Below are 13,719 nucleotides of genomic sequence, written 5' to 3'. Positions count from 1 at the left end.
TTTTTTAAAAAAATAATATAATTTATTTTTATATATATATAACTAACTCAATTAATAAACATAAAAAGAATGTAGTTAAGCTGGTTAGAAGCTTAAAGTTTAAACATGAGGGGAGGGGTTCAAATCCCCCCTCTCCCTTCCCTTGGCTTTGCAAAAAGCGACAAAGTGCATCTCTAATGAGATGACCAAAAAGATGAGTTCTTTGGTATTGTAATTGGAGGTACTCACATCCTAAATATCATATAGATGTGGGAGTTTACCACGAGTAATAGGCTTTTATATAGATAATCAATTTATCATAGATATGTTCAACTAATGATTGCATGTTTTACATCTCATGCTTTTTTTAAATGCTATTATAATTATTCTACGCTAATTTTTATTTATCAAATTTATTACATGATATGTTTTAGAACTATCTTTAATATGAATTAATTATCCTAATACTTGTGTATTGTAACTATTCATTAGACTTTGTCTTCATTTGATAGATTTTAATGTTTTTCAGGTAAAGACTTTTGTGTGTTGATTAAGGTGATAGACTCGGGTATGACCTCTGTTATAAATCCTCCATGAAAGGATATTTTTTCATTCATTCATTTTCATTTTTGTTTCTTAGAGCAAGAGTGTAATTCAAGGTTTTAAGATGACTAACATTTTTAAATATCAAGTGGTAAAAATATGAAATATTATTTTAAATATTAATATTAATAATAATTTATTTTTTTTATTATTTTCCATTACATTTATTATATAAATCCTACTTTTTATTTAGTAATTGCTAAATTTTAGTGTTCATATCGAAATATATCTTAATAAGATAAGTATTAAAAAACTCTTAAGCAATCTATAAGATATAAAATCTTATTATTTTATATCTTAATTTAATTACTATAACTTTCTTCCAACGACTTAGATTTCATGGTATATTTTCGGTGTTTTGGAATGTGATTATTTTCCTAATTTTTAGTTTTTGTATACTAATTTTATAATTATACGTAAAACTTCTAGAAGAAATTAAAACCCAGAGAATTTCATTCTCAAATCCCCTGTAAATTCACAAAATCTTCACTTCTACGCCCCATTTATCATTCAACACAATGGAATGAACATCCAGGAAAATCAACCCGTCCAAAGCCCTAAACACCCATCAACAACCTACCATGGATCAACAGCAGCAGCAACAACACCAACAATTCTACCAGTATCATCTTCAATCCTCTCAGCCCTATGATCCATCTCAAGTTCAAGCCTACGATCTGTCAGCACAAGCCTATTACACATACAATCAAGACCAGCAATATGGGTACTATCCACAACCCTACGCCACTGATTACCAGAATCAGCAGCAACCCACTTCGATTCACCCTCCTGGGGTCCCAATTCCGCCTGAACCCACCCACACGGTAGGACCTGACTATGCCCATTTGCAGGCTCCCCACAATGCTTATTACCCACAGGGGGTTCATGAACAGCAGCAGCAGCAGCAACAACAACATATGGGTTATCCCGATTCGGCTCAAGCTGGGTCTAACTTGTTCCAGATGGCCGGAAATATGGATTCGGCTCAGGGTTCTGCGGAGCAGTGGCAAGTCAACAATGGAGGTTTTGGTCCTGGTCCTGTTCGCCCACCGGTAATGGGTTTGTTTATTAATTTTAATAGCATGTTGCTCAATTTGATAAATCCTTTTGTGTGTTTTTTGAATTAGGGTTTTGATTGTGTAGCCTTGACATTGCTGGATTGTCCCCTTCTTTTTGGCATTGGCGAATTTTAGTATTTGGGTCTTAACAGATTTAATTGTGATTTCCTGTTTTCTTTAATATGTGGCTTTAGTTTTATCTGGGTTTGGCATTATTTATGTGTTGTTAATTATTTATCTCATTGTATACGTTTTCCCTGAATTTATCTATTTTTTTGTGGTTAGTGGCTAATTTGAGATTCATGATTAGGGTAATTTGAGAGTTTCATTACTTCAGTATGCATTTTGTTTATTAGTTTTTCTCCTTTGGACAATGCATTTTATTTTTATGGGGTTGTATGGAAACATTACTATGGGGTGGTTACAAAAATTATATGAACATAGATTTTGTTTAGCTTGGGGCAAGTGTAAATGTGGTAAGCACTAGGAATTTAGATTTTTTGCCCCCAGAATGGAGGTAGTACAGATGGGGAATGTTTGTCAGACAAACAGAGACAGATAGGATTTCTACGTGGGGAACAGCAAGAAATTGGTATAAGGTGTCACTGAATGCCTGCAACCATTTCTTTTGATAGGCAAGGATCAACAAGGCTAGATTGAATGAACCCCAACAGAATCCAAGTTTATTGGTGGGATTAATTTTAGATCCCTAATGATAGGAAAGAGATGGGAAAGGAATAATGAAAAGCTACAGGAAAAAGAATTTCTGTATCCAAGAGAGCTCAAACTGTCAAAAAGAAAAAATGTCCTGAAAGCAGCAGGTTCTTATTCTAATAGCCTTCGCAGTCAACACATGTAAAAAAAATGGGGAACGGTCTCTTCGAGTTTCACCTTTGAAACCTCATGCCAAAAAATTAAAAAAAAAAAATGATTTCTTTCACTTAATATGCACCAGGCGACATTCCATCAATGAAGTGCCATGTAAGCCCCTCCTTCCCCTCATATTCTCCCTCCTTCATCAGAAGCATTTTCCTACCCTCCTCCAACCTCCCCACTGGAAGTCCCTCTGCAACTTCTCCAAGAGACAGGGATGATAAAGATGAATATAACATAGACTGAAATGCTTGAATGGGTACTCTTGATAAGAGTTATCATCCCTCTGTTTGACTGATACAGCCTCTTCCTATTTGTCAACCTTCTTTCCACTCTTTCCATGCCAAATCCTAAACTGCTTTAGATTTTTTAGAGGCCCCAAAGGAAAGCACAATAATCTTGTAGTGGGTATTTTTCTCATCTTACCCCTTATGTTGGCTGTAGAAAGTGAACATTTCCCACCAAATCCACTACAGTGATAATGTGTTAGTCTGCACGATACAGTTGTTAATTGTGTCCCTAGGTGCAAAAAAAGAAAAAACCTAGTAAACCTTTTGACTCTTTTTCAAACTGTCAAATGGGTCATTGGGTCCGATCACATAATGCTGCAGTGTCATGCAACATAGCTTAGCAATCCTCGTTTGAAATTATTTTGTAAATTTTTTTTACCTGAAATTATCCTTACTATTTTTTTCCTCAAAATTTTTCACTAAGGTTGTTGTCTTGTAAGATTTCTATTTGTTTTCTTCCCCAAAATTCTTCTTTTACTTTGACTTCTGCATTAGTGTTGTATATCTTGCCTATACATGGTTAATGACCAATACTATATTTTTAGTCAGCTTTGGCTAATCTAATGCTCTTTTTTTTTTTTTTCCATATTGATCGGGCCCTTTGCATTACTGCATTATTAAAATTTTATAATTTTATCTTTATTGAAATTGAACACATTGATTGTGCCTCACTCAGCTCAGGCAATAGGCCTTGGTCTGTGTTTTGTGACTAGGCTTCAGCATACTTTTGCTCCTTAGGTGTGCCTTAGGTGTTAATAAGCATGCTGCATGATCATACCTTGTGTTAAAAGTAGTCATCATCGTCATTTAAATGCCAATTTGTTTGTTTAATTTGGCAATGAAAGGTTTTTTCTCTTCTCTGCTTTCAATGGATTATATAATGTCTTTAGATTGGCTAGGTTTCCTTGGTTATTAGATCTCTTCAATATATATGGATGGTCTATATTAAAAACCTTCTTAATTTGTGGTTTGAAGGGGATTTTGTTTTCGTTTGTTTGGGAGGGGGGTTGTTGTTGTATTATTATCGGGGATCTTATCTAGCTTAACTCATATGTTTGTTATCCTTAGCAGTGTTTTCTATGTCTCCTTGTTACAGCTTAGAGAACATATGAAATGTGATTTTATTCTTGGTTTTGGCATCAATTTTGATAACAGGTGAATTTAAATGGAAGGGCCAAAATTGTTAAGCGCTAATTTTGAGATTTCAGGATGTTAAATTTCTATGATGCATCGCATTCTAACAAGACACAAGGAATTTTGAATTTTATTGAAATTTGAGTTTGGAAGAATAAGCTATCTAACATGATTACAGTTTTATCATGAGGCACACAAACAGCCTGTTTCTCCACTTGGCTCGGCTCTGCTCAGCTTGTTTACTTCCCACCTTAAGATGTTGGTTTCACTGAAGAAGTTCTTAGTCACAAGATTTGTGCTGATTTGAAGATTCCACTCTTGACATGGTACAAATATTTTGCACATGGGAGTGAATTTCTTGTTAGGTGCTCCTTTGATCTCCTATAGAAATATAATTGAGACGATAGGGCTGATTTGCACTAAATCCTCAGCACTACTGTCTAGTTATTCTTCAAAGATGAAGAAAAGGGTTCTATAAACTTGGCACAGAGCCCTAAAGCAACCATATAAGGCTTACCCTTAATAAGATCTTCCACCCTGTCAATGAGGCAAATGTGGCAATTGCTTTAGGTGCCACCTTATTGATGCCATACCAATGGAACATGGTTGGTTGCTTTAGAGTTCATGTGAGCTTGTTGGTATCCTTCTCTGGTACACTCTTTTAGATCAAATGATCACTATCTTTCCCAAACTTGTGTGTTAGCTATTGTGTTGACTCACATAGTTGGATGTGATAGTTATCATTTGGTTTAGCACTCAGCTCATTGTTATAGTCATGTGGAGGCACTTATGAGCTTGTTCCGCTGCTTAACTGTATGGCCTTATTATCTGAATCATGCAGTGTGTCCTGCAGTTAAGGATGTGGTACAGGGAAATTTCTTTTCTTTTCTTTTCTTTTTGAACAAGGTGTTTTGTTCTCTATTTTGGACTTAGGTGAGCGGTGAGCCTATCTTGAGGGTTCTAAATTGAGCATCTCGAGGATACACCTCACACCACGGTGCTGCCAAAAATATGTGGAGAAGATGGATGCTATGAGAGTTTTTGGTGGAGAATAACTGGTGGGTCTTTTTATTCTTCAAACAGTTGGGATCTTTGAAGAAATGGTCATAGAAACCATGGGTTGTAGCTCAAGCGTAATGAGGAAATGTTATCTTTTGCAATCTAATGGTTTCCCCTGACGCTTAGGCCTATCCCATCAAAAATTCCAACTCCAGACTTTAAGAACAAAACGTAAATTTTCTTTTTTCTTTTTAATTTTTTTCCTGATGCTCGTTAGTTATTGAAAGGAAGGAAGATGTCATGTCAAAACATCAAATGGGTCATCCGAAGGTGGAGTAGGATCTTGGAAAAAACCAGTATTTAAAAGAAACTGATTATTGGGTTTGATTTCAAATCTGGTAGCAAGCTCTACCTTAAGAAAGCAGGGCCAACACTCCATTTTCAAGACTTGGCTTTTTTTTATTCTCAAGAGGATGTGATCCTATGTGATGTTTTACATTCGATGTTGTCCTTTAAGAAAAGTGGCTTTGCATATGTCTGTTCCTGTAATTGAGTATTGAGCCTTTCATTAATGGGAATGATCTAAAAATGTAGGCTTCTTATAGGATAGCTCACTTGTAGTTTGAAAATATGATATTAATATTAGGTATGTCAACCTGAAGATTGACTTTCAGAACCTTAATAGACCCATTTTTCAACTAAAATACAGTTTAAATTTTGTCAGCAGATGTTGTCTCATTGTGAAAGATGCAAATCAGATCTTTTGAAAAATGAACTGAAAAGGTTTGTTGTATTGGATTATTTGCATATATTTGTTTTTGTTGTGTTCTTGCTCTTTGTATTTATAGTATTGAATTTTAGTTATGTAATGTGATGATTCTAATTCAATTAGATGCTTAAAATGAACACATTGTAATATCACTGATGAAGCCCAACTTCATTTTTGGTCATTTCTTAAGTTTGTAAAATAAAACCCAAATTAAACAGATATCACCTGACATTGCTTTTTATAAAGGAGGAATTATGACTTCTTTTTGCTGACTCAAAAACAGGAAAATGGTTCTAAAATCCCTTTTTGGGGTAAAATAAATATTATAGAAAAGCAACAAGGGAGGAAAGCAATGTATAAAGAGCATACAGGTAGCACCCAAATGACCAAATTAAAGGAAAGATCATGATCATACACAACCTTCAAACTCGGAATCCAAACAATCAATGAAATCTATGAGACAATGACTTAATCCTCCATTTCCTCTTCTATCCTAATACATGGACTTGAAAGTTCTTTCCAGTTTCCTTTCTGAGGTGGCCAAGGATCTCCAAATCTCTGAAAATTTGGCATTCCTTCCTTTGAAACTCAGCTTTAATAAAGGATATCGCTTAAAATCAAGTCACTAGTCATCTTCCGTGTCAAAACATCTGTCCCCACTCTGTGCTCCCCACTCGTCTGAGCTCAAACCTCAGAAGCTCCATAGGGCAATTCACCATTTCCAAGTCTTCTTGTGAGATTCACTAATGAATATCAGATTCCAATTTCCAGTCAGCTTTAATAATTGATATCGCTTAAAATCAAGTCACTAGTGATCTTCCATGTCAAAACATCCGTCCCCACTCCTCACTCCCCACTCGTTTGAGCTCAAACCTCAGAAGCTCCATAGGGCAATTCACCATTTCCAAGTCTTGTTGTGAGATTCACTAATGAATATCAGATTCCAATCCCTAGTCAGCTGAAGTAAGTTCCACAGGGAAGCAACAAGAAGTACTTGGGATGGATTTGGTGATTTAGACATATTCAGCTAAATCCATGTAATATACATAAGCTAGTCAAAGCTTGTGCTTGCTTGAAGTTGTAGTTAGCAACCATCTATCTTTTAGCAGATTATATAATTCATTATGCTTGTGTTCTTCTTTACTGCCTACTTCTACCTCCTACTGGTGCCGGCTAATACAACCTCCTTACACTTCTGCCATGTGTGTGCAGTCAAGCATGCATGTGCACATATGTGTTTCTAGCTCTGAAATCTGAACAATTTTAGTTTTCTTGTCCTTGTCTTTCTGTTTGTTCTGAACTGGACCTCTCCATCACTGGTCTGTCTCACCCCAACCTCCCCTCTCTTTCTCTCTATATGCAGTGCACAGTGTTTCTAATTCTGAAATCTGAACCATTTTTTTCTTGTATTTTTCTTCTTCTTCTGCTCCTCCTTTTTGTTTGTTTCTAGTACTGAAATCTGACAACTTTATTCATATTATACTCTTTCTGTTTATTGTGAACTAGACCTCTCCATTATGGCTCTCTGCGTGTGTGAGTGTTTCTAGTTCTGAAATCTGAACAACTTTCTTCTTATATTTGTCTTTCTGTTTGTCTCAGTTGGACCTCTCCATCAATGGTCTATTTTTTAATCCTATTTGACAAATTTCTTAACTTCTAGCAGGTTTCATTTGGACTTGATTTGAGTTTTTTGCTTCAATTGAATTCATGTGCATCAAATTTCTGGCTAATGTTACAGATTCAACTTCATGTGGTTTTATGTGATTGGTTTGTTTGTTGAACAAGATCAGTGTACTTGTAGGGTGCTTGTGTTTCCCAGTATGAATCTCACACCTCAAGTAACTTGAATTATAAAGTTTTCAATCTGATTATTTGTTTAATTGAATCAGCCAGTTACGTAGGATGAGCTATTTCTGTCCATATCTCAGTCAACATTTTCAATGTTTCCTTGTCTAAAATTTTCATGTTTTTCCACTGATTTGTACCATTTTCATTAAATCAGTAATAGTATTTGATGATTTTTTGTTTGTTGTATATACATGAATTATTCTGTACCATGGCATGCTATATTTTGCTTGGTTTGTATTTTATGCAATCGTTTTCTCTATTGCTACCTGATTATGCCAGCGTTTGGCATGCCATTACATGGTCCTTTTTACCCTTTGAATGTGGTGCAGATTGGTCAATCTTCATATAGAGGTGGAGGTAGAAGGGGTGGTAGACCCTTTAGAGGGGGTGGTAGATCCTTCAGAGGTGGTGGCAGGGGACAATTTGGTCCCCATGGCTTTGGACCTGATGGTAGTGGACGTGGCCAGGGAGGTGGCAGGTACTTCCCACCGCATAATGCAGCATCAACTCCAAATTTGGGATCTGTTCCAATGGCCGAGGGACCAGGAGCATTAATCCTGGGAGAGGCTTCACAGCTCCAAGGAAAGACACCTCAAGCTTTCATGCAGCCTTTATCAGGATCAGATCCTGGGCAGGCACAATTTCCTGCAATGGCACAGCATGGCAATCCATTCTGGCGATCCCCATGTATGGCATGGTGTGAACTTTGTAGGGTTGACTGCAACACTTTGGAAATCCTGGAGCAGCACAAGAATGGAAAGAGGCATAAAAAGAATTTGCTAGTATATCAAGAGTTACAGAATCTGAACAAGCTCATAACTGGAGTGCAGAATGAACAAATGCCCATCTCTGATTTCAAACCACAAGTTATTCAGTCTGAGAGAGTTGGAGGATCTGAGGATAAACAGCCTGCACAGGGTACAGGAGCCAATGGAACTGAGAAAGAGCAGCAAACAGAAGTTGAGAAGTCCGAAGTTTCAGCACAACCAACAGAAGAACAGGAGAGGAAAGCGAGGATGGATCACTTTCAAGCCCCAGGGCGTGGATTGAAGCGTAAGATGAGAGGGGGCCGAGGTGGCAAGCGCATGCGACAATTTGAGCCCCCTAAGCCCAAAGAGATGATTCCTCTGATATGTGAGTTGTGCAATGTCAAGTGTGAGTCTCAGGTTGTTTTTGACAGTCATTTGGCTGGTAAAAAGCACCATTCAAACCTTAAGCGGTTCCATGGCTACCAAGCTATAATTGCAGGAGCACTTCAAGCATTAATCCCATCCAACCCTAATGCTCCATCAAACTTCTTCATCCCTCAAGTTCATCAACAAGGTGTTAGCGGTTCTCAAGGTCTTCCAGCTCAACCAATGCCTTATATGCAACAAGGCCAAGCACCAGAAATGGCACCAGGATCTGTATTAGAACCAGAGCCAGCACCAGTGTCAGCTTTGGAAACACAGGATAAAGAAGGTACCAAGACTGTAGAATCGCAGGCCACATCAGAAGCGGGGGGTCAGAATACTGTTACCGCGGAAGCTAACAGTCAGCTGCAACCTGTCATGATAGCATCTGAAGCCTCGTCAGGTGTTAGTACCAATACCACCACTGTGAGTGAAACTTCAGCATTTGAAGGAAAGGATGTTATTCCTCCCGTCGATGACCCAGATGTGGCACCCTCAGAGAACAAAGTTAAAGGGGCTGAACAGGTTCTTTCTACAACACCAGCTGACAAAGCTGTTGCAGTTCCCGAATAGGAAGTTGACTCATTCTGACTAAGTTCTGCCAAACAAGTCATCAAAATGGGGGAGCCCCAAGTAGAAGAAAGAAGAGCTAATTGAGCAAGATGTGTTGCAGCAGAGAACGGTCTTTAGTTAAAATTCCCATGCGAGCGACCACATTATTGTTCTGAGATTTCATTAATCTCTCTTATATGATTATATCCATTACATAAAGATGTTCCTGAAGTAATTTGTTTTGGCCATAGAGCTCAGTAACCTTTTTTCATGTTTTTGGTGATACACACATCTCTGAACCATGGTGGGGGTGAGATTGTGGAGTCTCTTGTCAGGATAGGACTCAGTTTGTTGCCATTGAAACCTGGTCATGACTGAAAATTTTTCAGTAAGCTGCTGTAAGCTTGCAGCATAACAATTTGCTTTATCAGTATAGTTTTCCATAACATCAATGAGCACCCATTTTAGGTTTTGATCATTTTCTAGATTGCTGCTTCACTGAACGGATGGAACCTGCATTCCCCTGCAAAGGAGATGATTTGTGGAAAATTGTAAAGAATTTACCCTAAAATTATTGAAACATGTATATTTCATTTTATTGAACATTTGGAAGCAGCATTTTGAAGAAAGGATAAGTGACAATACATTTTCCTATTTTAGCAAGGTAGATGGACACGTAAGACAATGTTTCAAAATCTGAAGGAACTGTGGAAGGTATACAAAATGCTGCGTTTTGAATAAACCTGCTCCTCCCACTCCATCTCTCCCTGTCTGAAAAATGGCGAAAGCCATGGTTGTTGAATTCCGAGTCCTCCCTCCCATGACATGTGCCCTTGTTAAGGACATTAATCCCCTTGTGTCTGTGCAATTATCTTCAGCGCATCTTCCTACAAGAATAAGGGCCGTGTCTTTAAACGAAATTCTCCCAAATGCCCTTCGCCGGAAGCACAATCCACACTGGACTGGAGGGTTCAGCCTGGGGGTAGACTTGGGAATGTCCCGCACTGGCCTTGCCCTCAGCAAAGGCTTCTCAGTTCGTCCTCTATCGGTAATCACCTTCTATAGTCTTTCTATCGCTCTCTACATCTCTCTCTAACTTTTAGGGTTTAACAGGTCCTGAAATTGCGTGGCCAAAAGCTGGAACTCCAACTTCTAGAAATTGCAGGCAGAGAGGTTCCTATCTAAATATGCACATACGGGTTGATTTTATTTTCGGTTTTTTTCGGGGGTTTGAGATAATTGTTGTTGGGTGTAGGAGGTTGATGAGTTCATCATTGGACTTCCAATATCTAACGATGGGAAGGAGACGCCTCAGTCTAACAAAGTTCGAAGCGTGGCCGGAAGACTCGCCGCCAGAGCCGCGGAGAGGTGAGAATTCTACCCATTTTACTCCCACTTTGTTTATTTGCAGTTCTTTTTTGTTAATTTGTATTCTTCTGTTGTGGCCTTCATTTCTGAAGTAGGAACTGTAATAATAGAGAAATTGAATTTGAGTCTTTATGCCCCCAGTTGTATATTTAACAGCTTCCATTTTCATGGTTCTATGTATTGAGGAATATGCTGCAAGGGTGGTCAAATCTATTGGGAAAGCAGAAAATTGGGAAATTTGCAGTCTTTGAGTATAGGAATTATTTTTTCATCTGTTTATTGGATTTTATGTGGATGTGGATTGTTGATCTCACTTTTAAAATACAGGGGTTGGAGAGTATACCTGCAGGATGAACATGGCACATCAGAGGAGGCCCTTAGCTTCATGATTGATATGTAAATTTCTTTCCTCTATCTTTGCATAGAGTAGAAAACTGGTTTTCATTTTTATGTTTTCTTCTTGCATATATATGCAATTTTTTTTCCCCCACTTTGCATGGAGTAAAAAATTGGTAGTGATTATTATGTTTTCCTCTTGCATATTGGTTGGCCCAATCTTTGCCAAAATGCTATGTCCCTAATTAGTTTGAATCATTTAGGGCGGTTTTTTGCTTGATGCCTTACCGAAATTAAGTTCGGTTGAATGTGTCTTTCTTGGCTTTTTGCCGAGCACACAAAAATTGTACAACATAGAGAGCACTCCTTGATTGACAGATGACATAGTAAATTAAGAATCTTAAGATCACTTGAAGATGAGAATGCATTTACTTAGATGTTATGAAAACACAATGTACTTGTTTCAAATTACATGTAAAACACTATTGCTGAATGCAATTCCCACGGGATGCCCAAACATGTCATAATTACTGTGTTCAACCTAGGTTCTCTGATATTTAAACTAAAATATATGATATATCTTGGTACTCCATTTGATTTCCGAAAGGACATGGGAGAAGGAGATGAAAAATCTTATAAAAGGTTTGAGTTAGTATGGCTATCATTAGATTCCAACTTCTGTGTATTTTATTTTATTTTTTGTTAGGCAAAAAAGGAATTTATTAAAAACGCCTAATAAAAGGGCATGGAAAAGGTATACAAATTGTATACAAAGGTGTCAAAAGACCTCCAACTTCTCTTGTTTCCACGCTACTTGTAGACTATGAGGTGGAAAACTTAACGGAATAATAACCCAAAATGCCCATCCTTGCAAGCATAAAATACTTCTCGTGCTGTCATATTCTTGAATGAGAGTGCCTTTGGAAGTTCTTCTATTTTGAGATGTTTTTAGATGAAGTGTTTTCTCTAGAAATGTTTTTGGAATAATCACGTATCAAGTGTTTCTCCTGAAAACACAAATAGTGGTTTTTCAACTTTTTAAAACTGCTTTCTAAATTTTGTCAAATGCTTAGCTTTTCTTCAAAAACAGTTTCTATGCTAGAAGTGTTTTGTAAAAGCACAGCCAAACAAGTTCTACTTCTATGTTTCAAATTTTTAGCCAAGATGCTTTCTCTCATCTAGCAAACTACTAGCAAATAGAGTAAGGCTGAAATTTATTCCACCAAAATTTTTATGTATGAAGTATATGAAGTCTACTAAATGGAACAGGATTATAAATATGTGGAAACAGAAGATGTTACCCTTAAAAATGGGAACTTACTCGGACAGGGAGCTAATTTTGTTGAAACCCTTGCAGGGGCCATAGCAAGTCTGCTCGCCAAAACAGAATAGATGCTTATGCTGCCATGGTAATGTGATGATTACCCTATAAGAATGCCATGCTTTTTGCTTTCTCTACAAATCTTACAGTATAAATTGATGGAGGTTTTTAACTTTTATTTCTCCCAATCTTGTTTCATTTCAAGATGGTACTCGAGAGATACTTTTCCATGGCAGGCCAGGGAACTGAACTCGTATTGCCCAAGCAGTTGGAACTCCAAGAAAAACTTCGAAGGGGGCCACCCAAGGATGCAGACTTTTTTCCTGAAGATTTTGATGGTTAGCCTTTAAGTTTATTTACTTCCTGTCAAGGCTAATGAAGAAAATAAGATTCAGAAGCCTTCAACAATTTTGTGGTCCTCCCCATTCTTTGAAATATGAGTAGGTATTTTGGGATGCTTTGTATGTTGTGTTGTTACATGGGTAGTGAATCATTTTTCTTAGAAATTCTTTGTAGCAGCAGCTCAGCCTCTTTTCCCCCTCTTTTGGGATGATTTCAGATTGCATTGGGAAGATTTGAATTGAGTGATCTGTCTTGCTAAAGTAACTTACAGAGCCCTAAATGGTATTAAAATAAAAATGTCTTAATTGCTTAATTAAAGTACGGTAAATATGTTTGATATTATAATTTAAAATTTAAAATAACTTAAGAAAATTAACTTAATCATTTTGTAACTTCAGCATGATATAACTTAAAATTATTTTAAATTATTAAATATTAAATATTAAGTTTTATCAAACATTAAGTGTTAAGTTTCATGAATCCTTCTTTGAGTAAGATTTAAAATTTATTACTTAGTTTTTATTTGAATACATTTCTTATTCTGTTTTTTTTTTTAAATAGTAATAATCTTTTATATGAAATATAAAAACTCTTAAAATAAATTAAAAATATAATGGTTTTATAAAATTAATTAATAAAAAAAAGAGTAAAGTTTACTATCCCAAGTCTTAAAGTTTTTTAAATTAAATTTTACTTAAAAATTGTAAATTAATTTTTAAGGATATAAGATAAACTTTTACCAATGGTATAAGAGTTTCTATTTTTATATAAAAATCTCTATTTTAAAAATAAGAAATAAAAAAACATATCCAAACAAACCTTTAATTTTTTACTTTAACATTAATTTTTTTTTTGTAAAATTAATTAAAAAATTTTGGTAGTGAATCATTGTTCTTAAAATTCTTTGTTATAAATAACTAATATTATAGTCATATAAAATAACTACAATACATCTACAATAATTTTAAAAAAATGAAAATCTCATTAGATATAGACAAATAGGGTTAAAAAAAAATTTGTGGGTCCACATAAGTTAATTATTTTAATTTCATGTTTAAAGTCATTATCATTAAAT

At 36.2% G+C, this 13,719-nt stretch overlaps 2 protein-coding genes across 3 annotated transcripts; both read left to right on the top strand.

Annotated features, from left to right (window-relative positions):
• The first annotated feature begins 1,050 nt into the window (after nucleotides 1–1,050).
• LOC117932098 lies at nucleotides 1,051–9,669 on the top strand. 2 transcript variants are annotated; one of them, XR_004654113.1, is made up of 3 exons: nucleotides 1,644–4,263; nucleotides 4,871–5,719; nucleotides 7,883–7,964. XR_004654113.1 is itself a non-coding variant. In XM_034853139.1 (2 exons), exons 1-2 carry the CDS (start codon nucleotides 1,164–1,166, stop codon nucleotides 9,296–9,298), a joined length of 1,887 nt encoding a protein of 628 aa, XP_034709030.1. In that variant the 5' UTR covers nucleotides 1,051–1,163; the 3' UTR covers nucleotides 9,299–9,669. The 2 variants fall into 2 exon arrangements, 1 of the variants encoding a protein (XP_034709030.1); XM_034853139.1 differs by lacking the exons at nucleotides 1,644–4,263; nucleotides 4,871–5,719 and adding an exon at nucleotides 1,051–1,634 and having other exon boundaries at nucleotides 7,883–9,669.
• A 183-nt stretch (nucleotides 9,670–9,852) lies between these two features.
• Nucleotides 9,853–12,808, top strand: LOC117932099 (putative pre-16S rRNA nuclease). Its single transcript, XM_034853140.1, has 6 exons — nucleotides 9,853–10,325; nucleotides 10,391–10,450; nucleotides 10,533–10,645; nucleotides 10,973–11,041; nucleotides 12,339–12,390; nucleotides 12,508–12,808. The coding sequence occupies exons 1-6, from the start codon at nucleotides 10,056–10,058 to the stop codon at nucleotides 12,643–12,645; spliced, it is 702 nt and encodes a 233-aa protein (XP_034709031.1). The 5' UTR covers nucleotides 9,853–10,055; the 3' UTR covers nucleotides 12,646–12,808.
• Nucleotides 12,809–13,719: the final 911 nt, after the last annotated feature.

Source organism: Vitis riparia, chromosome 15 (assembly GCF_004353265.1).
Source record: "Vitis riparia cultivar Riparia Gloire de Montpellier isolate 1030 chromosome 15, EGFV_Vit.rip_1.0, whole genome shotgun sequence".
Classification (NCBI taxonomy): domain Eukaryota; kingdom Viridiplantae; phylum Streptophyta; class Magnoliopsida; order Vitales; family Vitaceae; genus Vitis; species Vitis riparia.
Note: the sequence above shows the minus strand (reverse complement) of the source record. Positions and strands in the feature narration are given on the sequence as shown.

Coding starts and splice junctions, on each gene's coding strand:
- LOC117932098 (XM_034853139.1), top strand. CDS start 1,164: ATGGATCAACAGCAGCAGCAACAACACCAACAATTCTACCAGTATCAT. Junction 1,635..7,882: donor CTGGTCCTGTTCGCCCACCG/GTAATGGGTTTG, acceptor AATGTGGTGCAG/ATTGGTCAATCTTCATATAG.
- LOC117932099 (XM_034853140.1), top strand. CDS start 10,056: ATGGCGAAAGCCATGGTTGTTGAATTCCGAGTCCTCCCTCCCATGACA. Junction 10,451..10,532: donor TAGAAATTGCAGGCAGAGAG/GTTCCTATCTAA, acceptor TGTTGGGTGTAG/GAGGTTGATGAGTTCATCAT. Junction 12,391..12,507: donor TAGATGCTTATGCTGCCATG/GTAATGTGATGA, acceptor TTTCATTTCAAG/ATGGTACTCGAGAGATACTT.